Raw genomic sequence first — 22723 nt, forward strand, 5'->3', positions numbered from 1 at the left:
TTGTGCGTTATTTGATTTTGATTATTTTTTGGACAAACATGACTAGACATCGTGCTTTTCTGCCGACAGTTGGGCGGTTAAAGTCGTTAAAAATAATATAAAAAACCATCAAACATTATCAACTAAGCCTAATACAAATACCGAAGGTACTCCAGAGCCTCCTCTGGTCCCCTTGGCTCGCACTTGGTATCATAGTTCTTCAACTCTGGCTTTCTGTTAGCGGCGATGTGGCGCAGGTAATCGCGTGTGCTCTCCATCAGTATATTCAGTCTGATGTCCCAGCCATCGTGACTCGGCGAAGAGAAGATGGTGGAGCTGTGACATTTGACCAGCTGCTGCCAACTGGCAGCGAAGCCCACGCCCAGGTAATTATGGGCCTTGTCCACGACCACAATGGGCAGATCCTCGCCGGCCAGAAGGCAGACTAGCTTTCGCAGCTTCCGCTGTTGAAAGGTCCAGTAGTAGCTAGCGGGATCGTATAGCACAACCAGCAAGTCGCCACTCTTCTGCTCGCACAGCTCAAAGTAGTTCCTCGGCGGGGAGTCTTGCTTGGGAGAAGGGCCCAGGAGCACGGCCTGGAAGAGCTGATCCCGCAGCAACTGGTCGCAGAACTCCTTCAAGTACTTGTGGCAGACCAGCTTGTGCATTTCGTAGACGCGGCCCTGGCAGTCCTTGCCGTAGATCCGTGGAGGCAGTCCTTTTCGGTAGCTGCCAAAGTCCTCGGCGTTCAGGTTCTCGTTGAACTCCTTGATGGTAGAGATATCCCGCAGCCCGAAGAGAATTCGGCCGGCGTACTCCTGGGCAAGCTGATCGAGCAACTTGAACCATGAGGCATTTGAATCGACCGGATCGTGGCCGTGTTTAGTCAGGAAATGAAAGGCCAACACTTGTGGGGCTTCGCAGATCAGCTTGTTAATCGTTAAGTGCTCGCCTTTAGTATCCTCCTTTTGTGGAGGTCGCCACAGCATCCAGGAAACTGAGTTCTTGTCGATGAAGTAGGTATTTACAAGAGCCATTTGTGCCAGGGAACTACATAGTTGATACGCAATAGCAACTCATTTTATTAACCGGCCAATTTCACAACATAAAATAAAAGCTTAGGTCGCAAAGCTTTCGTTAACATTGTTTACCTTTTCGTTTAACAGCATTCGTTGGAATCTTTAAATACCTGTAAAAACAAACATGAATGAATGTAATTTAAATTCAAATAAGAAACAGGCAATATTTTATAGCAACTAATCAAACTATGTGTGATGTAGTCAAGTTTTATTAAAGTCCCTGAATGCTTACATTTAATAAAAATAATTAAACAACAAAACCATCAGTTTGTTCTGCGAAACCAACAGAAGGTAAATAACTATAAAAATATGGATTTAATTTTTTACTTTTTTCGGCTCATTTTCTACAAACTAAACATATTTATAAACTTAACTGGTGCGCCAAGTGTGTTTGTGCTTCAGTAAGGCGCTGGCCAAGTCAATTGGTCCAAGATAAACAGAACCCCGTTTGCATAACCGAAAACTAATCAACAGTTAGCCTATGCCCTTAATATTATTCATATATATATATTAATACATATATATAAAAATAGAAAATACAGTGTAGATTCTGTCTGGCAGCACCCCAAGCCCCAAGCCCACTGGGTCCGAGTGCGACCTAGAAGCGCACCTGCTTGAGCTTGTCGTAAATGCTGAAGTACAGGGCCGTCGTCATGCTTGACTTGAGGAGTGTGGGGGCCACGCCCTTGTACAAGCCCCTCACGCCCTCCTGCCGCACGGTGAGCTGCATGCAATCCCAGACTCCGCGACACTGGAGCGTCTGCCCGAAGGTCTGGCGGTTCGACTCGAAGCCCTGTATCTGCAGCCTTTTCTTGATCAGATCGAAGGGGTACACTATCGTCTTGGACAGCATGCCCGAGGAGGCGCCCAGTCCCAGCAGAGTCCATGTGGGCAGCTGGCTGCGGTCGCCCACCTCCATGAAGGCGCACGCCCAGTCGCTGAACAGGCGGTAGGCCATAAAGTTGGTGCCCATCAGCGGCGTGATCTGCAGCAGGGCGGAGGACAGGCCGCGGTACATGCCCCGCGGTCCCTCCTGTCGCACAATTGCCGACACAGCCCGCGTCGCGTTCCGGTAGCCCTTACTCTTGTCCTGGGCGATTAGTCGGGTGCGGATCACGTCCAGGGGAGTGGAAATGATCACAGCCGCTCCACCGGCCGCAGCGCCGCACAAAAAGTTGGACAGATGTGTGTGATCTGCCAGGTACTTCGTCTGCTTAGCCAACAGGCTCAACTGCTCGTACGTCCAGAACTGGCAGATACCGTACATGATGCTCAGCACCTGGGCGGGATTGTGGCCCTTCCAAAAGGCCAGCAGTCCCTCCTCACGGTAGATTGTCTTCACCGCCTGTCCGATTGATGTGTACTTGGAGGTCAGGTCTCTCGCTGCGCCGGCTGCCTTTCCCAGCGGCTCCACTTGCAACTGAAAGCGGATCTTGAGCACGTCCAGCGGCTGGCAGGTGGAGCGTGTGATGGCAGCCGATAGACCGCCGGCCAGCATTTGGTGCAGCTGCTCCCGGGTGCTGTGCTTGCGTCGCGGAACCGGAGCGGTAGTACTGCTGCTGCTGGTGCTAGCGGTGGCGTTGCTGCCAGAGCCAGTGGTTGCCGCCATGTCTGTGTGGGAACTGCTTTGGTTTCGCTTTCGGTGTGCGTATGTTTGCTCGTGCGGATTTCACTTTTATTGCTGCGACTGCCAACTCTTCAATGGCATTTCTGTAAAAATTAAGAAAACCAAACAGGCCGGGATGGCAACGTTATTACAGTCGAAATTCAATAATTCGAACTACTAAAAACTGGAATTTTTTACATTTTTAAAGCTTCGATATGTCTTGAATGAAAGTAAGACAGATACACAGCCACATCTCAATTGGACATTTAAAGCAATTCTTGCAAATCACAAGCTTAAATTTGATTTAGTAAACTAAACCCAAGTAAAGACAGTCTAATAATCAAAATATACATCATTTACGTTGATTTTCCTATGTAATTTTTAGACAAACTTGTGAAACCTACTATAAAAGCAAGGAACATTGATTAATATTTTAAATTTTGAAAACCTTTTAGTTCAAAATGATTTCATACTCATTTTAGGTGGCCCTGTCCAAAAAATACCTACATTAGAGGCTTGACTGTAGCTTTCATTCAAAGCATTTTAGAGGTGCGGCCGGGCGCAAACTCCGAATTGTTTACGCATTCATCATCTTGATGGCCAAATTGATTTGGAAAAATGCGTATACCTTCTGGTGGAGCCAAAAGAGTGCAATGAGGAGATGGGACTTACGAGTGTCATGCTCGACGGAGCGTGGGGATGTCGCCGCGATTACTTCACTATTATCTCTGCTTTGCCCAAGTGCGCGCAAATTTGCCAAGCTCCCAAAATAGATTCCAGGTTCAGACCCGGGCCATTCATTGATGGACGAGGGACGACTAACTGACAAAAAATGTCTGGGGGGTATTCGGGTTTATCAGCGATTTCACTTTTTCCCGCTGCCAACGGCCGCTTTTGTTGTCCGATGCTCCGTTGTTCGTTGCTGACCGTTGTCCACTTCCAGTTCGAATTCCACTTACAATTCCAATTCCGATGCTGCTGGCCAGATAAAAGAGACAAAGCCGACCAAGCACGGAGGCATATGCTTGAGATAATGATTGGAGCTATCCAGCCCTTCGGCGGGAGCGTGGTAGAGCGGGAACTCACCTGGAGCAAATGCGTCCGTTCGCGGGCAGAGTGCAGCAGTTACTGCGGCGACGACGCTTCTTCATTACAGGCAGAGGCCGTGGATTGCGCCAAAACTTTCTTTTCGCCAGGCATCCGCTGTCTCTGTTCCGCCAACCGTGTCTGCGTATTTGGCTTGTAATAGTAGTCGGTGAGATGCCGTTGCAGTTATGTTGGCCACTTCCACAAACTGGTTTTCCGGCAGTGATCGCTCCACAGCAGCAACAGCAACAACAACAAAACAAACAAAATTACGTCGCCAAGTGCACGCGGCCAGCTGTTCGACCCGCTGGAGATGAGCTTTCCAAAGCAGCGATGAATGCTATCGATTATCGGCAGAGGCTATCGGTAATAGCTATAAAAAAGCTGTATGATTTTTTAAATAAATACTGAAACTACATTTTATACAATTAAGTTTAAAGTTAAAAATAATAATAACAAACGAAAATGTTTTTTTTTTTTTAATTTTAACCGCAATGAAAGCGAAAAACTCCTAAAAATTGTAAAACTAGGCCTCCCTTTCTCAACCTTTCGTCAAAAATGTCGATTCCGCTTGAGATTTCGAATATAATTTCGTTTAATAAACTTCTTATATTGTGTTTTAACATTATTATGTCTGAACAATTCGACGTAAGGGTCTGCTGTATATAGAAATCTAAAAGAGCCCACATTCCTTGGAATATCAAGTATTATGCAAAAGTACTATCTTTTGTTTTGTAAAGTTTATTTGCTTTCCAAATTTAGTGTAGTGGTTCATCTATCCCCGTGGTTCACCTATCCCCACTCTCCCCTATTTTTGTTTTTCCCTAAATTTGTACCCTTTTTAAAAAATAGTTTTACTTTCGAGTTTTCCGAAGTCTAGATTTAGAAACAAACGGGATTAGAATTCTGATCAAAAATAAATATAACCAATTGGTAAAAGCGATTCAGAGTTGTAATCATTCATATTTTAAGAGGCTATGATTATGATGCTCAAGTTTTAATAATAATTCTCAAAATGTCTTTTATAGTTTATTTAAAAATAATAATATTCTAAAATATAATATTCGAAATAAATTGAAATCCCTGGATCCACATAACTCATGTATGCCTAAAATATTTGAATATATTTTCATCTTTAAAGCTGAAAAATATATTAAATTTTGACTGACTTTTAATAAATTCAGTTTTCATCTTTTAAATATTCCGGCTTTTACATGCCCCTCAGGCGCGCTTTTAATTTTATTCAAACTGCGGCTTGATGTGTGATGGATCCTATTTCCAGCCAATACCGCCCGTGGGAGCTCCAGCTGGTGCACTGGGAGTGGGCTTATAGTCTGGTGGAATGCTAAAACCAAGAACCTCGAAATTGCCGCTTGGAGCAGAAGCAGCAGCAGCAGCAGGTGGATTGGTCGGATATGGTGGAGATTTGTGTACGGCCTGCGGCACTGGATTCGGCGAAAAGTGGACAGGTGGCGCAGGTGGTGTGTCCTCCGCCTTGGGATACAAACTAGGCGCACTGGCTCCTCCGTTGGCTCCATTAGTACCGGATCCAGGCTTATTGTCAAATGGGTAGACGGGATACCGAGGCTTAAATGTATTGGACTCAAATGGCTCGTCACTAACGTCTTCTTGGAAGATGGGGGAACCTGCAGATGAAATCAAGAAGTTTAACAAAGGGTTTACCTTTCTTTGTTATAACTCTCACCTGGGTAGAAGCTCCCATTGGACTGGGACTTGTCCGCCTGGCCGGGTCCCTTATCGCCGGCGCTACCCAACAGCGGTACGGTGCCAATGGTTAGCGGAAAGTCCACCACCAGATCTCCTCCACCGTGCAGCTTGAAGGTCTTGGCAATAAAGCGGAGGGTGTAGCTAACCCGGATGGGGTCCTTTTCACTTTGGGTAGTGGGCGTGGTCGGTGGCACCACAAGAAACTCATTGAACTGAGCCTTGTTGTGCTTCAGCACCTCTCCACAATGTTTGTCCGCCACCCTCGATTCGGTGACCTTGAGCTGCTCCTTGACTCCGGAGGAGTTGGCACGATATGAGACATTCTTAAGCAGGCGTACCTTAACATCCATACATTGCACATCCGACTGATTGTCCAGCACCAAATGGAAGTGGATCTTCTGGCCAGGCACGTAGCCTGAATAAGTGGTACTCACGTCCATGACCATCGGCTTGTTGGCTCCAAAGATCGAGCCCCACCAAAAGCTTTTTGACTCTAGGCGCTTCAAGGGTTCCTGTTTAAGAGGCAAGCTAATTTAACATATGTCCAAATTGAGTGGATTTATTTATCTACCGTGTACTCATGGCGCTTGTTCAGATCGTGGGGCAGGATCACAGAGAAGCACTGTTTGAAGGTGTTGTTGTAGCGGACGGAACGATCTACGGTCAGGGTGACCTCGTGCTTGATCTGCCCGTGGGCGCCATTGAAGGAGGTGGGCGCATCAGGCGGGATGGTGGCCCGGAAGGGGAATACATACTTTCCCGTGGGCAGCTCCAGCTGGGACCCACCGTTCTGGCCGTAAACGTACTGGTCTGTGCTGTAATAGACTTTCGTGGTGGTATGGGTCACCAGTGTCTTGGTGGTCTTTCCGTCCTCGCCCACCCGCTCCTCGCTCTCCTGCCAGCGCGTCTCCCCATAGCCGTTTATGGTTATAAAGATCGCTGCAATTGAGTTAATTTTTCTCTGTACTGCGGGTATGTAATTCAATTATGCATTTAGTTTAATTGTATTTGACCTTAGGCTTTTTGTACGGCTCTCAGTGGTATTGTATTGGAAAATGGATTCGCTGGCGACACAAAAAGCATTCGTTAATCCACAAACAATAAATCCGAGAATAAAATATGAGTTAAACAAAACGAACAAAAGCACCTAATAATGCTACATATATGTATGTATTTGTTTATTTATTTATTTATTTATTAAGAATAGCAAATATCTGCCATTTTGAATCCATATCCTTACCTCAGACCGGATAAGGAGTGTTTTTTAATGATATGCTCCGACTCACATCAGGTGGTCAGAGCAAGGATAGGTGTCTTAAAATATTATTTTTGTTAAAGTCTAATGACATTTCAAAATATAAAAGAGAGTACATGTCGTTGTAAAGCGAACATAAAACGCGAAAAGGATCGTGTGCCTCGAAATTAGTTTTACAAATATCCAAAGCTATAGGCCGAAAGGTATACAAATGTTTAATACAATTGAAAAGAACAAACTGGCTTTCAAACTATAAACCAATTTTCAATCTGAGTATAGAACATTTTATAATATTGTAAAACTATTGTATCAATCATAAATTAAATTTGATTACTATTACAACTTCTAAAAACCAAAGTCAGCTACAATTACCTTCTTTCAGTTCGTTCAAAATGAAACCCTAGATGTGAGTGACTGACCAGTAAACAGAATCAAATGTCTAATAATATAAACAGCGGCCGCAATTTTAAAATAAAACTAGTTTTTTAGACGCTATCAAATATCCGAAGCCAGCCAAGCGGGCACATGTGTGTTGTATATAAAGCATACCTATAGATATATATATATGTATATATGTACATATCTGACAGACAAACAGATCTACCGGCAACTATAACAAAAGCAGGCACAACAATACACCGACAATATTAATGACGACGCAGCTACGCATCGAAAGTGGATGGGAACTTTGATTCAAGAGGGAGGGGAAACCATGACGTCATAGTCACGGAATCATTAGAATACTGCGTCTTCCGCATGGCCACTTACATCGAATGGTTTTCGGACGCTCCGTAACCAGTTCCGCGGTCCCAGAGATGACCTGACCCGACTGGTACACCCCCAGGGGGTTGTTGTCAAAGGCGAAGGTTACTTTGCTGCTCATCTCAAGGATATTTTCTTCTTTGTTTGTTTATTGATAGTGGCAGGCCGTGCCGGTCGCTTCGTTTTATGGGGGATGGGTGGTTCGAGCGGCGGGGGTCTGTAGGTCGTCGGGTGGCTCCAGCTCGCGAGCACCGAACGCGAGCAGCTTCGACTTAATACTGAATTCTCGAAAGCCAGCTGCGGACTTGGATACCGCTTTTGCGTTCGTGAGAGTATTTGAGCGAAGGAAGTGTAGGCAAACAGGGGAAGCACACGGAACAAGAAATGGAGTTTGTATACCAAGGGTGGTGTCACTGAAATTGTTATAGATTAAAAATCAACGAAAAAAGTATGAAATATTTTGTAAATAATATGAAATTAGAGGCGGTTTAGAATTTTTAGACTGAAAATCGTAAAGAAATAAGGGATCGTTCCACATACGAACGTAAGTACGTATATGTTCTGACTGTTACGATCGCCACGAACTGCACCTAAATATTTTAATACAGCCAAAATGTTCAATATTTGATATATAAATGAATAGGTTTCAAGATTTTACTTTGATTAAACTTTTAAAATAACCGCTTTTTAGCCTCTCCCAGGTGGCAACGCCGCGCAACAGCTGATTATGCTATCGGTCCACCGTTCTCATGGTTATCGAAAGCGAGCAAAAGTGGGAGAGCGCGAGCTCCAACTACAACAAAAGCATAACTCGTAAACTTCTACGAAATTTAATTATTCAACCCGACCGCGGCGTCCTAGCAATCGAATTAAATTAATCAAGGCGTGAGACAAATCATTGGAGGCCGAGGGCCGTTGCAGTAATAAATAAACCAGCTGAGGAAGTGGCAAAACCAAAGCAAAAAGCTCCCACTCCTCGCCGCGCTGTGTATGTAGTAAATTGCCGTGGTATGATTACGTTTGTGTTAGTGTCCGAGTCCGTGTGATGGTACTACTATATTGCATATAGTCCAAGGTGGATCGCGGGCGGAGAGGGGTGGTGCATCGTTCCTATGTTGCGGCATTTTTGATGACGGAATTATTTTTGGATAATTGTTTGATGCGAGCGCCACTAGCGTTAAAAGCAGGAGCAGAATGGAGAGCGAGCGGTTGCGAATTACCCTGGACAGCCCCGAGCGTGTCTACTTCGCCGGCGACATAATCCGCGGCGAGATATGGATGAACGTAAACAAGCGCACGAAGATCCGCGGTAAGTTCTGGTTTAAAACGAAGTATCTGGGTACTTGATTTCCCCGAAGCCCGGGCTTGCATCATCCGTGACTCAGGCCTCCGCTTGGTCAGCATTTTGTCCATTGTTCGCATGACGGCCAGCTGGACTTTCGTTGCGTTCCCATTCGCATAAACAAAGAGCTCTGTTAGTTCAGCAAGAGCGGCCATTTTACGGACCGTCGTCCACCAGAATGCTGAGATTCTTTCTCGCAAATTCCTTCAATTGCCTTTTGCATTCGCCTTTCATTCATCGATAAGCATTCAATTGCCGCACTCGAGCAATTGTAATTGTTCGTTTCTCTCTTTCTCGAGGGCTGGCATTTGTTTCAGGAAATGCCAAACGCACTTCACTGGTGCGAGCGAGTCAGAGAAAGGGGGGAGAGCTGCCTCTGCCTGTTCTACTCCCCCGCTGCCCGCTGCCGAAAATGCCGTAATATTGGCCTAAGTCAAAAGTCGGGTCTGAGAGAGGTGAGAGAGCGTTACCAGCACAGTCATGGCCACGAAAGAGGCGAGCATTTCTTGAGCGGGGGCTCGCAGGGATGTCATTCAACCGAAACTGAAAACTAGTTGGTACGGAAATTGTCACAGGCCTACTGAAGATGAACATTTTGGAGTATTTCAAACACAAACATCCGGACAACTACCCCGGAAGGCGGTCCGGTCCAGGTTAACCTAACATAACCCACCTATTCCAATTGTTTGACATTCACTGTATTCCAAGCGCCTCTCTGTTGTGATTTCTCAGTGTACAGGTGTGCGTGAGCAGCTGTTCGGGTGTGTGTTTCCAAGAGAGCGCGAGAGTAAATGGGGAGAGAGCGCCACACTAGCCCGCATCTTTCGGGTTCTTGTGCGCTACGCCATGGAGTGAAGGGTATTTCAGTGCATCATGTGAAGCCTTCATGCCAGCTCCACTTCACGCATCCAGCCAAGTGCGGACTAAAAATAGATGCCTAGCCGGTCCGCAAACTGCCCCAAAGTCAAAGTCGGCCGTTACGTTATCAGCGCACAATAAACGCGATTTATTATCAGAGCACAGACTACGAGTACAAAAATGTGTTTATACAAAAAGGGGAGCGCAGAACAGTTATTCGATGAGGGGAATGCTTTGTGAAAACAAGGAATACATGACGACAGCTGTGCCGTCTTATGGCTTCGCAATTACATTAATTATACGCACCCTCTCCTCGACCTCCCAACCGCCCAACATACATATTACATACGTACAAGTTAGTATATCTAAATATGTTTTGCACTTAATTGAACACAGCAATTGATCATTATTTTGTGCACAAAGGGTGAAATTCCAGGCAGTCACTACCATTTACTTGTTAACTTTGTCCCTGAGGAAGCGCTCCACACGAGGCCAGATCTCCTTGGTCTTGCGCCCCGAAAAGGTGGTGACGAGACCGTGCTGCTCGTACCAGGCTAGCACTGGGCTCATCAGTTCATCGTAGAGCTGAAGACGCTTAGCTACCACTTCTGCTTTGTCATCTTCTCGTTGGGTCAGTGGCTCGCCCGTAACATCGTCCTTTCCTGGCACCTTGGGGTCGTGGAAGCCTATGTTGTATACCCTTCCTGAGGGAGCGTGAATCCAGCGGTCCTTCACCCGGTCGATGATCACATCGTGCGGCACGTTTAGCGTGATCACGGCATCGATCTGCTCGCGAGCAGCCAGAGCCTCAGCCTGGGCGGTGTTGCGCGGGAATCCATCCAGGATGTATGACTTGTTGCCCACCTCTGTGATTCGTCCCAGCATCGTTTTAGTCACGATATCATCTGGTACCAGCTGGCCAGCGGCAATGTACTGCTGAGCGCGTTTGCCCAGATCCGTGTTTTTAAGGATGTTCTGGCGCAGGATGTCGCCCGTAGAGATGTGCAGGAAGCCAAAGGTCTTGACAATCAGCTCCGAAATAGTTCCCTTTCCTGAGCCGGGGGCTCCGATTATCACAGTTCGGAAGATTTTCGTATACATATTTAAGCTCTATTTCTTCTACTTGAGCTGCAAAATACAAACGGGGTAGAACAGGGGGTTACAAAATGCCAAAGTTACGCAGAGGTTAATAACTGATACAATGTCGGTAACACCAAAAATAGGGCCAATAGCTGTTGTTGACCATTGTCGACAATCTTTAGGGGCTTAGATAAGATAATCGAGAACTTCACAAATGTTTGTACACAATCGTAACCTTCAGTTTTACTGTGTTTCGCTCGAAAAACATAGAAAGGGCAGCATGGTTACTTTTGAAAGTAAATTTACACTAAAATTAAAGTATTGTTCAAAATGTTGATTACTTCTTTTTTCTTTAAACAGGTAACAAAAGGTTAAAAATATTGATAACTGTTTGTTTATGACCTGATTAGAAAGCAGAAACAATTCCATAGAATATATCTGCTCACATACTATCGGTATCTGTAATAAAAGTTAAAACGGTAAAACACTTGTTCAACTTGTCTCACTTATTCGCGTTAGTTGCGAGCCACCGTAAATCACTTGTATGTGCCCATAAGCCCCATGGCAACAAGTGTACCGCACCCGCCCGAGAGCGAGAACAACAACAACGAAAACGAAAACAGAAGCAAGCGTGGCTTTTCGGTTTTTATGTTCTTTGTCTCCTTATGACCAGATTGTTGTTGTTGTCGCGCTTATCGTCCAAAGTCCACACGGAAAATTATGGAATATGACTACAGGTTCAATGTCGCGCGTGTGCGTCTATTCCCGTTTATTCTGCACGTGAACTATTACATTTCACTTGGCCAATGCACTTTTTAATGCTTGTTTTGTTATGTAAATTAGCAGTTCGTCAAATCGCATTCACACTTACACGGCACTTGGCTATGGGGAAATTTCGGGTGTTTGCCAGACTTGTTCTTGTCCACCGTATCGCGGTATCAATTCTCGCCCGCGTACTAATTGTGCGATAACTGGTCGTCGACGTTAATATTCTAATTCCGTGCCCGCGCCACTTCCCCCGCAGCTGCTGCTTTCGCTGTTTGTGGCTCCACTACTACCGGCTGGCGAATTTCGAATGAAACAAGCATTTTATCGGCGTGTGTTTGCCTGCTCTGGGTTGTTTAGCTTCCAGGCTTCCTTCTCCCTCTCACTCTCTCTTGCGAGTCTGACAGCCGGTTGCTTGGCTATCTCGCTCTTCAGCCCCCAACTGCAGTGTCGTTATTGGGGATGGGGGAAGAGACCTGCTCTCTATCACACTCTCACATACAGGTCTCTCCGCTCTTGGGTGCTCACTGTCTCTCCCACTCTCTCAGGGCGTTTGTTGCGTATGAATGAATGCAGTTTGGACTTCGATTTTAAATATTTTTTCTATGCAACATTAGCGGGATATCTGAAAAATAAAATTATTGTAATTTTGAGTTATGTACTAAGTCTTGCATACTAACTTTTATATATTCCAATGTTTAATGTCAACAATTGCAAAGTTATTCGATTGAAACTAAACTTCCAGCTTTTAGATATGTTTAATTTCTTAGCTAAAGTTTTTGTTTTTTTAACTAACAAATTTCTAAATGTAACACAATTTTATTTTATATGTATTCACCACACCATACCCCACCCTACCAAATTATAAATTTAATTAATTTAGATTTTAAAATTGAATATTGATATCCAAATTAAACATAAACATAATACCTAAGGCGATACTTTGGCTTTTTTAAACAAAAATAATGCAAAATATAAAATTATTATTCCTTTTATATATAGTAAAAATTAATGAAGATTATTGAGAAAACAAAAGTAATACAATAAATATATTTTTAATAAATTTAGATCTTTCAGTCAATAGTGACAAACATAAATCTACAATTGATCGCCACTTTAGATTAATTTGAAAAAAATTGGAAAATTTTATTTTTATACCCTTGCAGGATATTATAGTTTTTTCTTTAATTTGAGAATCTTTGAATAGTTTTTGGTTTTCATTAACTTACCCATTTAGTAAACTTGAAAGGTTTTCTTCACAAGGACAGAAACAGCAAGCAAATAACGAAAATTCAATTTGACACTCCTAAAAAGTAATAGAAAATATACACAAGTGACTAGATTCTGATGTAGGCAAGTCATGCCGAAGTCTCGCTTCGAAAGCTTCTTTATTGAGGAGTTAGCATTACATTTCTTATGTGGTGCATTACACAAATTTGAATTTGAAAATCAAACGTAAATTATATGATTTAAAGGGAAACTTAACACTCGTAGTTCATGTGTGCGCTTAAGAGCCTACTCTTTTACCTCTTTGGAGGCCTCTATAATACCCTGCTTGCGCTCCTTCTGATGATCCTTGATCATCTCGTCTACTTGCTCGATAGTGGGCCCACCATCTGCGTCCTGTTTTCGAGTGCTCTTTTCACCTGCGTTTTTCTCCGTTCTTATTTCATCCTCCTTGCCGTTTGACTCCATGGTCCTGGAAGAACTACGTCTGTCGTGATTATACCAAGAGTACTTGTTGCGAGTCCAGCCGCCTCCACGTCCCCTACCACGCGACGTGTGACGTGGTGGGAAGCGACGGGGGCTGTAACTGCGGGATCGAGATCGCGAGCGACTCCTAGAGCGAGTGCGTCGATAACGAGAGCCTGGCGAGGGTGTGCGACGGGGCACAAATGGCGACGGTGTCCGACGGTGAGGTGGTGTTCGCCTGCGCTGGAAGGATCTCGAACGGGAGCGGCGATTGCGGCGGTTGATAAAGCGACCGGAACCTCTTCCAAAGCGATTGCCGTACCGGGGCGAGTGGGAGCGGCTGAGCGAACGCGAAAAGCTGCGACGCCTGCGCGATCGCGATCTGGTCCTCGAGCGCGATCTGGAGACAGATCGCGAGCCACGGCGATGGCTTCTGCGCCGCACACTTCTTTCGCGGCGACGAGGCCGCGAGCGACTTCGTGAGCGGCTCCGGCTGCGTGAACTGCTGTTTCCGCCCTTTAATGGTTCCGCTGGCGTTGCCAGTCGCAGTAGTCCAAATTTGTCCATTTGCAGCGGTCGCTTTTTGATCTGGAAGGAGAGTTTGGGAGCCGGCTCCGGGGGCTTCTTTTGATCCTGATATTTCAACGCTGGCGCTGCTTTGCCGCTTGCGGAGGCGGCAGCCGCATGTCGTGAAGTGCTGGGTCCTATCGTGTCGAAGTGGGGACCCCTATCCTGAGTTGATAACTTTTTCATTGGTGGTGGAGCAGGTGGCGGTGAGTCACCTCCGCTATCCCGTTGGTTTAGATAGCTCTTGATCTTGGCTTTGAGTTCGGCCTCGCTGGCGGCGCTGTTCATTAGCCTAAAAGCAAAACAAAGCAGAAGTAGTAAATCCACATCGTAAGAGGTTCATCCATATTTACGCCACAAATGAAATAAGCCCTTCAAACCCTCTTGGTAAGAGCATCTCCATTTCATGTGAGGTGTAAATAAAGATAGGGAGTAGCTAAGTACATCCTGGTACATACTTGTCTTGTCTATCAAAATGTCGGTTGGGAAAGAGATTGCAAAATGTTTTAATTCTTGTGCCATGTGCATCTTTTGCTGCAAAAACTCACCTGTAGGCCTCTTGAAAGTCAAGTTTCTTTAACATCTCCATGGGATCCTCCGCCACAGATTGTGTCCTGGACCTTTTCTCCTTTTTATCCTTTTTCTTCTTTCCCTTTTTTTTGGCCTTCTTGTGCTTACTGGCCTCGCGCAGCAGCTTCCTCACACTGGACATTGTCTCATCCTCGTCCAGCCGGAACTCGTTGGCCTTCTGGGCGTCTATGACTGCCAACTTCTCCTCCCCCGGAGGCCGAATTGCACCTTGGGCATAGAATGGTTGACTTATGTTGGGCTTGACCTTTCCAGCTAAAATGAAGAATAGGTTAGCGGCTTAAGAAATAAACTGAAAGCGAACGGAACTGCTGGATCAGTGCAGACAATGTGATCCAACTCTCCAGCACTGATCCGACATTTACTCACCCTGATCCTCGCTATCACTTTCACTGGCACTCGAGGAGCTGGACTCATCGGAGGATGGGCCGCCTGTCAGGTTAATCACCTCGGCGCTTAGTCTATGCTTACCCTCTCCACTGGGGACCACAGCTGGTGGCGGCCGCTGCAGGGCGTCCAAGGATTGGCGCGCCTCTTCGTGTTGCGGTAACAGGTTCAGGCAGTCGCTATAGGCCTTGACAGCTTCGGGAATGCGGTTCTCTTCCTCGTAGCTGCGACCCAGAGCCACCAGCGTCTCGCCCATATACTTGCGTGCATTCACGTGATACTTGTTCAAATTCAGAGCCTTCTCGAAGTCCTGCAGTCCCTTGAGGAAGCTGCCGCGGTTCGCGTAGAGAGCACCGCGGGCCACCAGGCCCTCAACATTTCGCGGATCAATGTTCAGAGCCTTGTTGAGGCACTGAAAGGCCTCGACTTGCTGGCCATTTTTAAAGTGCTCAATGCCATCAGCCACGGAGCTGAGCACCGGCCAATCAATGGAGGATTCGCGTGCGAAAGGGTGTGCAAATGATGGAATGGTATACACGGTCTCTACTGGCCACAATCTCAAGTGTGAAGATTCAACTTACCGGAAGGCCCATTGGGAGGCCTGCTTCTGCCGAAGTTCCGCCGCGTTTTCCGCTCCCGGGAAGCCGGCCTTTAAATGGTTCATCAGAGACAAGTTCTCATTGGGCTGAAGGCCGTTGAGCTGAAAAAGCAAATCGTAGTTTGGATTCTGGAACTGCAGCGCAGCGGTGAGTTCATCTTCGTAGTGCACCGTCGATGGATGCTCCCGGTTGTGAATATTTCTGTAGCATAAGAGTATTTTTGGGTTAGGAGGGGTTTTTTAATTTAGCCGCTGCATGTGACTGCGCTATTATTACCGGTAGTACTTGGGCAGATCGGAAATGTCGCAAAGACCCAACTTCAAATCAAGCGACTTGTTGTACATGCCAATCATGTTCAGACTGAGTCGTTCCGTATCCGCGGATATGCCGCAGATCTCGCATCGGAGTATATCATTCACGGCGAAGCTTCGCTGGTTACCTTGCTTGTCCAGGGGCAACGGACCCCAGTAGTCCTGCATTATGATGGCCTACAAAAGAGCATGGGTTCGATATCAAAAATTATATTTAATTACAATTATTAACTTGGGTTTGCAGCAAAAACGGCGGGCTAATTAAAACCTTAATGAGGTTTATATAACATAAATTAGGACCATTTACCTTGATGGGTATATCGGCTAGGTAAGCCCGCACAGGGTCAGCAGCGCACAGTGGCTTCACCACCAGTCTGTTGCCGGGGGCCAGCTTCATCACCATGGTATAGATGATTCCACCCTGCTTCAAGGCACGCAGGCGATGCGCCCACGCCTTTCTTTTGTCCTTCGCCGCGTAGAAAAACTCAAAGGGTGGCTGCTGTACCAGACTGTTGTTGGCTAAAAGGGAATTGTTGATAAAATGTTATTATTTGGTTAATAACTTGGAAACGCCCTCCTACGCCCCCACCTTGCGTCAGCAACGAATCCTCCATAACGTTGGCCACCAACAGGCGATCGTACAGATCGGTAGCCTTGCGCGCCAGAAACTGGTGCATCTTCAGGCGCTTGGCCCGCTCCTGGAAGGTGAAGTACTTCTGGCGCTCCTGGTAGACGCTGTAGTTCACCTGGGTTAGTCCCATCATTCGCAGGTCTTCCACGCCCCGCTCGTCATCCCAGATCTTTTGCAGCGGCTGTCCGTGGTAGCCGAGCGCATGGCCGATGTACTCGAAATTCATCTCGGCAACTCCACGTGCTCCTCCTCTCTACACCATTGAAAATTGCCTCAATGGGCGTCCTCCTTAAAGCGCAAATTGGCGACAAGGGCAAAAAATTCGGCGAGAAAATTCCGACGCCGGTTTCTGCTAAATCGATATGCCGAAACGCGACCGTTGAACACGACAAATGTGATATAACGAAAGCACTTCCTATTGTTCCAAACCGGTGTAGGGTTCTTTAATTTTCGTTGATTTCCAACAATTTTTTTAGTTTTTGGCAACTAAAAAACCTTTATTGGGGAAGTGTGACCGAAGGAGACAACAAAAATAGTCTTTGGCAAAAAAGAGAGAATTTCGCATTCACGGCAGCTGGTCACTCTTAAATTCAATACGTAACCAAACTACGTAAGTGACGTGACCGTTGGGCTGCCATATGGGTAATTTCCGACAGTATGGCAGCCCTGCTAATTTTAAATGTTGATTTAAATTCTAAAACGATTGCATGCTCCGCATGTGGACAAAATAACGGGTGTGAAATGATTTTCCTTTTTAACCTTTCATTTTTATTTTAGGTCTTTATTAACCCCAAGAAATCAAGGTTCTTTTAATATCTTTTATTTAAAAAATAATTTAAATACTTCTTAAAACGCTTTTATTTTGGGTGGACGAAGAATATTGTATACATTTGGTCGATATTTCACCAGTATTAGCCTAGGCCCCGCTTAAATGGAGTAATGCCAGTTTATTTCCGTAATATCCGGCTTTATTTTGTAGGACTTTTATGAATGAATTAACTTAAATGAAGACTTTCCAGGTGCTCTTTTAATTTCACTAAGGTTTTTTAAGCTAACCACATTTGTAAAAACTTTTTGAGACCGTTACATTTATTTATATTTCCCGTCATCTCGAGGCAGTCGAATTCGCATGCTCTTATTCTATTTCTATTATTTGAACAAATATAAAGATCTTATTTAGTTATATTTTTCTAATACCTTACTTTTTAGAATTAAATTAGTATGTTAGTTAAAAACAGGTTAGTTTTGCTACACCTATTTTATTGGACAGCCTAATATGCACAGTAAAAACTAAAAGAATACATACATAATTAATCAAATTAAACAAAAAAATGTATTACTTTCTTATATAACTTGAGATTCATATAGATTTGCATCGATATCTTTTATCCTTATTTGTATATTTTATCGATCCTGTTAGGCGTCCATCGAAGGGTGGATAGAGATATTTTAAAATTTTACAAAAACTATATTGTTAAATTACAAATTTTTTTTTGGTACCATCCGTCTTTGCAGCTATCAAAGTGCAGGTGACCGGCAAGGGAAAATGCAAGTGGATGGAGATCCTGCGCAAAAACTCAAACAACAACGAGTACTCCCGCAGCCTCTTCTACACGAGCAAGGAGGTGTACGAGCACAGTGAGACAGCGCTGCCGGACTTCGAGCCGCGTGGCTTGGAACTGTCGCCCGGGGAGCATACCTTCATCTTTGAGGTGGCCTTGGGTCGTCAGCTCCCCTCGAGCTTCAAGGGCAGCTATGGCGGGATCAAGTACAAGATGCGCGTGCTCATCCAGCGACCGTGGACATTCGACGAGCGGCACACCATACCCTTCACCGTGGTGAAGCATATGCCGTTGCAGCCGTCGCACCGAAGCATTCCCAGTCCGCTGGAGAAGCAGGTGACCAAGACGATCAGCTTGTTCGGCACGCGACCGATCACTTTGCTGGCTCTTTTGCCAGAGGATTTCGCCGTGCGGGGAGAGCCGCTGAGGATATGCGCCACTGTGATCAACAACAGTACCACCGCCGTAGAGAAGCTACGGTTTAGTGTGCTCCAGTATGTCACCTATTACAGCCATGTGCCCCTGCGGGTCCAGAAGGTGGAGTGCATAGCGGTGGCCACCAAGGAAACGGGTTCGGTGCAGAAGAAGAGCGAGCGTAGCTTCGCTCATGAGCTGCTTATGCCGGAGGGAGCTCAGCCCACGGACGAGCAGATGAGCGGGGTCATCACCATTGTCTACGAGCTGCGTGTGGAGGCGGTGCTGCGGGGCTTCTTCAAGAATCTGGTACTAAATCTTCCATTTAAGGTGTACTCTCAGGACACCTCCAACCGACAGGGATCTCTGCGTCCGCCACCGCCACCTCGGCCAAACGATGGGCCGCCCGGTCCGGATGCATGCTCCGGCAACCCGTTCGAGCCTGCTCTGCCTGTATATCCTTCGCTGGACTCTTCCATTGGCTCGCCATCGCACTCGTCGCAGTTCAGCGAGTGCAGCTCCATTAACTCCATTACGTCGGATTCCTCGGCGGCCACTCTAAGCCCCGCTGTGGGCGGTGGCGTCGGTGCCGGGGGCGTGGAGTTGTCCTACACCTCGGGCTCGCAGTCCTCACAGTTCGGCAGTCCCTCGGCCAGGGCCAGTTTGCACAGCTCCAATGTGCCCTACATGCCCTACTCGTCCAGCCCGCTGATGGTGCAGTCGTATCCGCCGCCCCACCTGCCTGCATATCCGCTGCCAGAATCGCCACAGTACTCCCTTCTCGCGTTGACACCACCACCGAACGGACCTCCAGCCGCACCATCGGCGGGGGCTGGAGGTGGAGTGGCGCCGGGCTACAGCCAGCTGCCATCCACCTCGGCGTCGTCTTCATTTTTGCAAGCCCGTCAGCCGCCTGGAGCCCATGAGCTGCGTAAGTTACAATGAATTCAAAAGATGATTTTATTTACCTCTCTGATCTTCTCTCAGCGCCATCCTATGAAGAGCTCTTTGGCCTGGCCAATGCCCCTCCAGGAGCTGCCAAGTAGAAATAATTGAATCTCCTGAGCCGCAGTTACCCAGTTACGTCCAAGCTTTGCCTAGACCTAGAGCTTCAGGTTTACTTTATAGTGTTATAGAGTATCATCAAATATGGAATATATATATCTAAGGCCAAAGCCGACAACGCTTCGAAGCACAAACCATATGCAATGTGTGCACAAATTCGTTTATAATGCAGTATGCATGCTTTTTTTTTTGATCCGGTTATAGTCCCCTGATCGAATCGATTTATTAGTAGGTTTCAAATTCTTTTTCTTTCTGAAATCTAATGCGAATATGTAAGAACAAGAGAAGTAGCATGACATGGTCAATTTTTAGTACCCTTTCATATCATATTTAATGAATAATTTTATGAAAACCGCCATTTAGAGGGGGATATGTGTCTAGGTTTTTCAAAATAAATTTAAAAATAATAAAATTCGCACAGATATATACAAAAATTAATGTCTGTAAGGCTTGCATTTTGACAATGCAACTATAATAATTTCACTTGAAACTTTATAAATTTGACAATAATTTAATTACTTAATCTTCAATTGGAGCTTGAAAAACTTGCCCTTATAGCCGGAATCTCTAAAGGTCTGTTCGGTAGTTAGCTTGTTGAAGTCAAGTAGGTAGAACCCCAGGCGAAAATCTATTGTAAAACCAATGACAATATAATAATAAGATGAGTAACGCCCATACATTTAGGTATGCTTACGTAAAAATCGAAAAATAAAGTTCAAGCCAGCTTTACAACCAATTGAAGCCCAATAAAATCGTTAGTCGTTACTCATCTTACTATTATATGGTCAAACCAACTAGGAAACAAATATCTTATGAAATCACTATAACTATGTATACCTATAATATCCGATCCAATTCTAAATTAGTTTAAAATTAACGTGCATGACAACGTTTTTCTAATTAATTTGTTTACTACAAATCTTGCATATTCTGTCTTCGCTCCAACCTTAGTTATGGAATATTATTTGAGTCTCGCCGCTTCCCCAGACAGCCAAAAACTTTGTGCATTTCTACGAATCGAATCTTGCGAATTACTCAAAGACTCACGAGTATTTATCGTCTAAGTCTCACTTACACCACAACTCGAAACATACTCCAACCCCGCCTATTTATGAAACATTTACTTATTTATTTTTGTGAATTTATACGTCCATGTCCAAAGGCTCTGATGGAAATGATGCTTCACAGACATAGTATCTCACTGAAATTCTATACCAAAACAGGTCTAACATTACTATTTATTTCACTCACTTGATTTTACGTTTAGTATTTAAGTACTTAAGCACGAATCGAATGCGGTTCTTCCTAGCCAGAAGAATCATTGAATCAATAAGCTTTAGTGCCTCTGTATGATGAATAAACAACTCAAATGGTTATCGTTATTGAGATCAAATGTATCGATACACAATTTTTATACACATTTTACTGACATAGGTCATCATTCGGATGCAATGCAAACTTTTAGTTTTAAGTACACAAATGCAAATTATGTACGATCAAAGGATTTCGTTTAAGGTGCTTTACAAATCACTATTTTTGGATACCAATTTTTTGTGTTTTCTTTGAATTTAGTCTTTGTAACTAAATGTCAAAATATAATTTACATAAACAAGGAATCGAATAAAATGTTAATGAAATACAAAATAAATCTGTAACAATGGCAATAAGGGTAAAACGGATATTACATGTATCGCGTTTCAGTGTTTACAACAAGCAAACTCTCAAGAGGGTAAGTTTTTAAATTCATTAAACTTTTTTATTTACAAATCTAATAATTTATTAAAAAAAAATAAACGTTTTGTTAGGGTAAGGTTAGGTAAAGTAATGTATTATAAATACAAAAGTATAATTTTCAAATTATAAATAATTCATAAATTAAACCAATTTAGGGGTTGACCCATGTAACTAACGTTTTTTCAAAGTTTTTTGAAAAAATTTCGTGAAGAGCACTTAAAACTTAATATTTTTACCAGATTAAGTAAAGTATAATGTTTTTTTTCAATTTTTTTAAAGGGTAAATATTGTCAAATTTCACACAATTTGCTACACTAAAAGAAAGGTAGTGTCATAGTCAACAAGATTCTGGTGAACTGGGTGGGCGGATTTCAAAAAATTCTTTATAATCTGCATGAATGCGGACATCGTTTAAACTAGGATATTTTGAAAATATCCAAAAGTAAAAATTTGAGGCCTAAATTATTTTCGAAAAATTTAAATTTCTTGTATTGCCTATTTTGCTATTTGTTAAAAAACTACGTGATCTATCCATATTTTATAAATTTTACCACAGTTGGTTAAACCGTTTTCGAAAAATCGTGTTGACTATTTGGAAAAACGTGGTTTCGAGAAAAAGGCAACAGAATAATAATAACAGGAGCACGCTGCTCTGAAGGGAATTCGTTCTCAGTGATGTAACTTTTGTAACGACATCGAATATCGAAAAATCCTTTAAAATACATATATCATATAAGTTATGGAAGTTACTTGTGCCTCATCTCGTCTCATGGGTACAACCCCCTTAAAAATTGTAATACATACCTCCTTGCGGTTGATAATTATGTCACAAATTAAGAAGATTTCAAAATTTTAAATTAATTTCGAGTCTGTTGCCTAATATACTACCTGTACCTGTATTACATATAGTTGTTAGCCCTCCCCAAATTGTTAAAGCTTGTCATGCTGGAACCACCACGGCCAGCCGGCCGAAACCCCAAGGAACCCCCAATACCGCAGTAACCCCTCAAAAAAATTGTACACAAGCGCACTTCTTGTACGTGTTAAATTACAATTTCAAGTGCTTGAAGGAAAGTGCGTTGCTGTCGCCCACGCAGCTACCTGTGTCTGCTGGACGGGGCGTCCTGGTGGCCAGGCACCGGACCAGGTGGGCCGGTGAACGTGTGCGGCTTTTCTAACAAGTAACGGAAGTGTTAAGTCAGCTGTAATTGTTTTCTTTCATATTTTTCCAGTTGCCGCTGGTGAGGGCGACAATTTAGTTTGCCCGCTGGCCCTGGGGGGAATCAGAGTCACCATAAATTATACTCCGCATAGCGATGGGGCTGCCGCCGGCCGCATGAAAGGCATACATAAACGAAATTGTTAAATAATAGCGACATTTAGCGGAAGTGTAGTGCCAGCCGCATTCTGCAAACTTCAGCACGCGCGACAAACGATCGCAGTCCCTTTTCTAGGCCCCCTCCTATTCCCGAGTCCCATGGCCCTATTATTTCCGCGACTCATTCCCCCCAAATCCATTTCGTCAAATTATAGAGGTGCTAGAAGCGAACTCAGCTCACCCCAGTTTCAGTGTACTTAAATGTCTTAATCGCTGTTGGGTTTAACTTCTATTTGACTTTCCAGTGGGGGTGGC

The 22723-nt window shown here is 44.5% G+C and overlaps 6 protein-coding genes and 1 long non-coding RNA gene across 9 annotated transcripts; 2 read left to right on the plus strand and 5 right to left on the minus strand.

Moving 5' to 3' along the window:
• Positions 1-10: 10 nt before the first annotated feature.
• LOC108081506 (uncharacterized) lies at positions 11-1072 on the minus strand. The gene has a single exon (XM_017176724.3). It carries the CDS (start codon positions 1014-1016, stop codon positions 129-131), a length of 888 nt encoding a protein of 295 aa, XP_017032213.1. The 5' UTR covers positions 1017-1072; the 3' UTR covers positions 11-128.
• A 296-nt stretch (positions 1073-1368) lies between these two features.
• Tpc1 (Thiamine pyrophosphate carrier protein 1) lies at positions 1369-4072 on the minus strand. Of its 2 annotated transcripts, XM_017176706.3 has the most exons (3): positions 3751-4072; positions 3337-3639; positions 1369-2768 (listed from the first exon to the last, which is right to left on the minus strand). In XM_017176706.3, exon 3 carries the CDS (start codon positions 2665-2667, stop codon positions 1657-1659), a length of 1011 nt encoding a protein of 336 aa, XP_017032195.1. In that variant the 5' UTR covers positions 2668-2768; positions 3337-3639; positions 3751-4072; the 3' UTR covers positions 1369-1656. The 2 variants fall into 2 exon arrangements, with proteins under 2 accessions (XP_017032195.1, XP_017032198.1); XM_017176709.3 differs by lacking the exons at positions 3337-3639; positions 3751-4072 and adding an exon at positions 2863-3060.
• Positions 4073-5003: 931 nt separating this feature from the next.
• LOC108081494 (arrestin domain-containing protein 17) lies at positions 5004-7896 on the minus strand. The gene is made up of 4 exons (XM_017176705.2): positions 7502-7896; positions 6050-6417; positions 5456-5990; positions 5004-5396 (listed from the first exon to the last, which is right to left on the minus strand). The coding sequence occupies exons 1-4, from the start codon at positions 7614-7616 to the stop codon at positions 5023-5025; spliced, it is 1392 nt and encodes a 463-aa protein (XP_017032194.1). The 5' UTR covers positions 7617-7896; the 3' UTR covers positions 5004-5022.
• On the plus strand, positions 5867-6619 carry LOC138928905 (uncharacterized). Its single transcript, XR_011445322.1, has 3 exons — positions 5867-6001; positions 6074-6450; positions 6517-6619. It is a non-coding gene; the product is annotated as an uncharacterized lncRNA (long non-coding RNA).
• A 362-nt stretch (positions 7897-8258) lies between the features above and the next one.
• Positions 8259-20966, plus strand: Leash (leash). Its single transcript, XM_017176704.3, has 4 exons — positions 8259-8503; positions 8565-8804; positions 17831-19222; positions 19279-20966. Exons 2-4 carry the CDS (start codon positions 8690-8692, stop codon positions 19335-19337), a joined length of 1566 nt encoding a protein of 521 aa, XP_017032193.1. The 5' UTR covers positions 8259-8503; positions 8565-8689; the 3' UTR covers positions 19338-20966.
• On the minus strand, positions 9815-15481 carry Ak3 (Adenylate kinase 3). 2 transcript variants are annotated; one of them, XM_017176711.2, is made up of 2 exons: positions 15356-15481; positions 9815-10823 (listed from the first exon to the last, which is right to left on the minus strand). In XM_017176711.2, the coding sequence occupies exon 2, from the start codon at positions 10794-10796 to the stop codon at positions 10146-10148; it is 651 nt and encodes a 216-aa protein (XP_017032200.1). In that variant the 5' UTR covers positions 10797-10823; positions 15356-15481; the 3' UTR covers positions 9815-10145. The 2 variants fall into 2 exon arrangements, with proteins under 2 accessions (XP_017032200.1, XP_017032199.1); XM_017176710.3 differs by lacking the exon at positions 15356-15481 and adding an exon at positions 11647-12211.
• LOC108081492 (tetratricopeptide repeat protein 14 homolog) lies at positions 12883-16820 on the minus strand. The gene is made up of 7 exons (XM_017176703.2): positions 16274-16820; positions 15992-16203; positions 15650-15861; positions 15356-15574; positions 14757-15244; positions 14348-14642; positions 12883-14091 (listed from the first exon to the last, which is right to left on the minus strand). The coding sequence occupies exons 1-7, from the start codon at positions 16539-16541 to the stop codon at positions 13056-13058; spliced, it is 2730 nt and encodes a 909-aa protein (XP_017032192.1). The 5' UTR covers positions 16542-16820; the 3' UTR covers positions 12883-13055.
• Positions 20967-22723: the final 1757 nt, after the last annotated feature.

This window comes from Drosophila kikkawai, chromosome 3R (assembly GCF_030179895.1).
Source record: "Drosophila kikkawai strain 14028-0561.14 chromosome 3R, DkikHiC1v2, whole genome shotgun sequence".
Lineage (NCBI taxonomy): Eukaryota > Metazoa > Arthropoda > Insecta > Diptera > Drosophilidae > Drosophila > Drosophila kikkawai.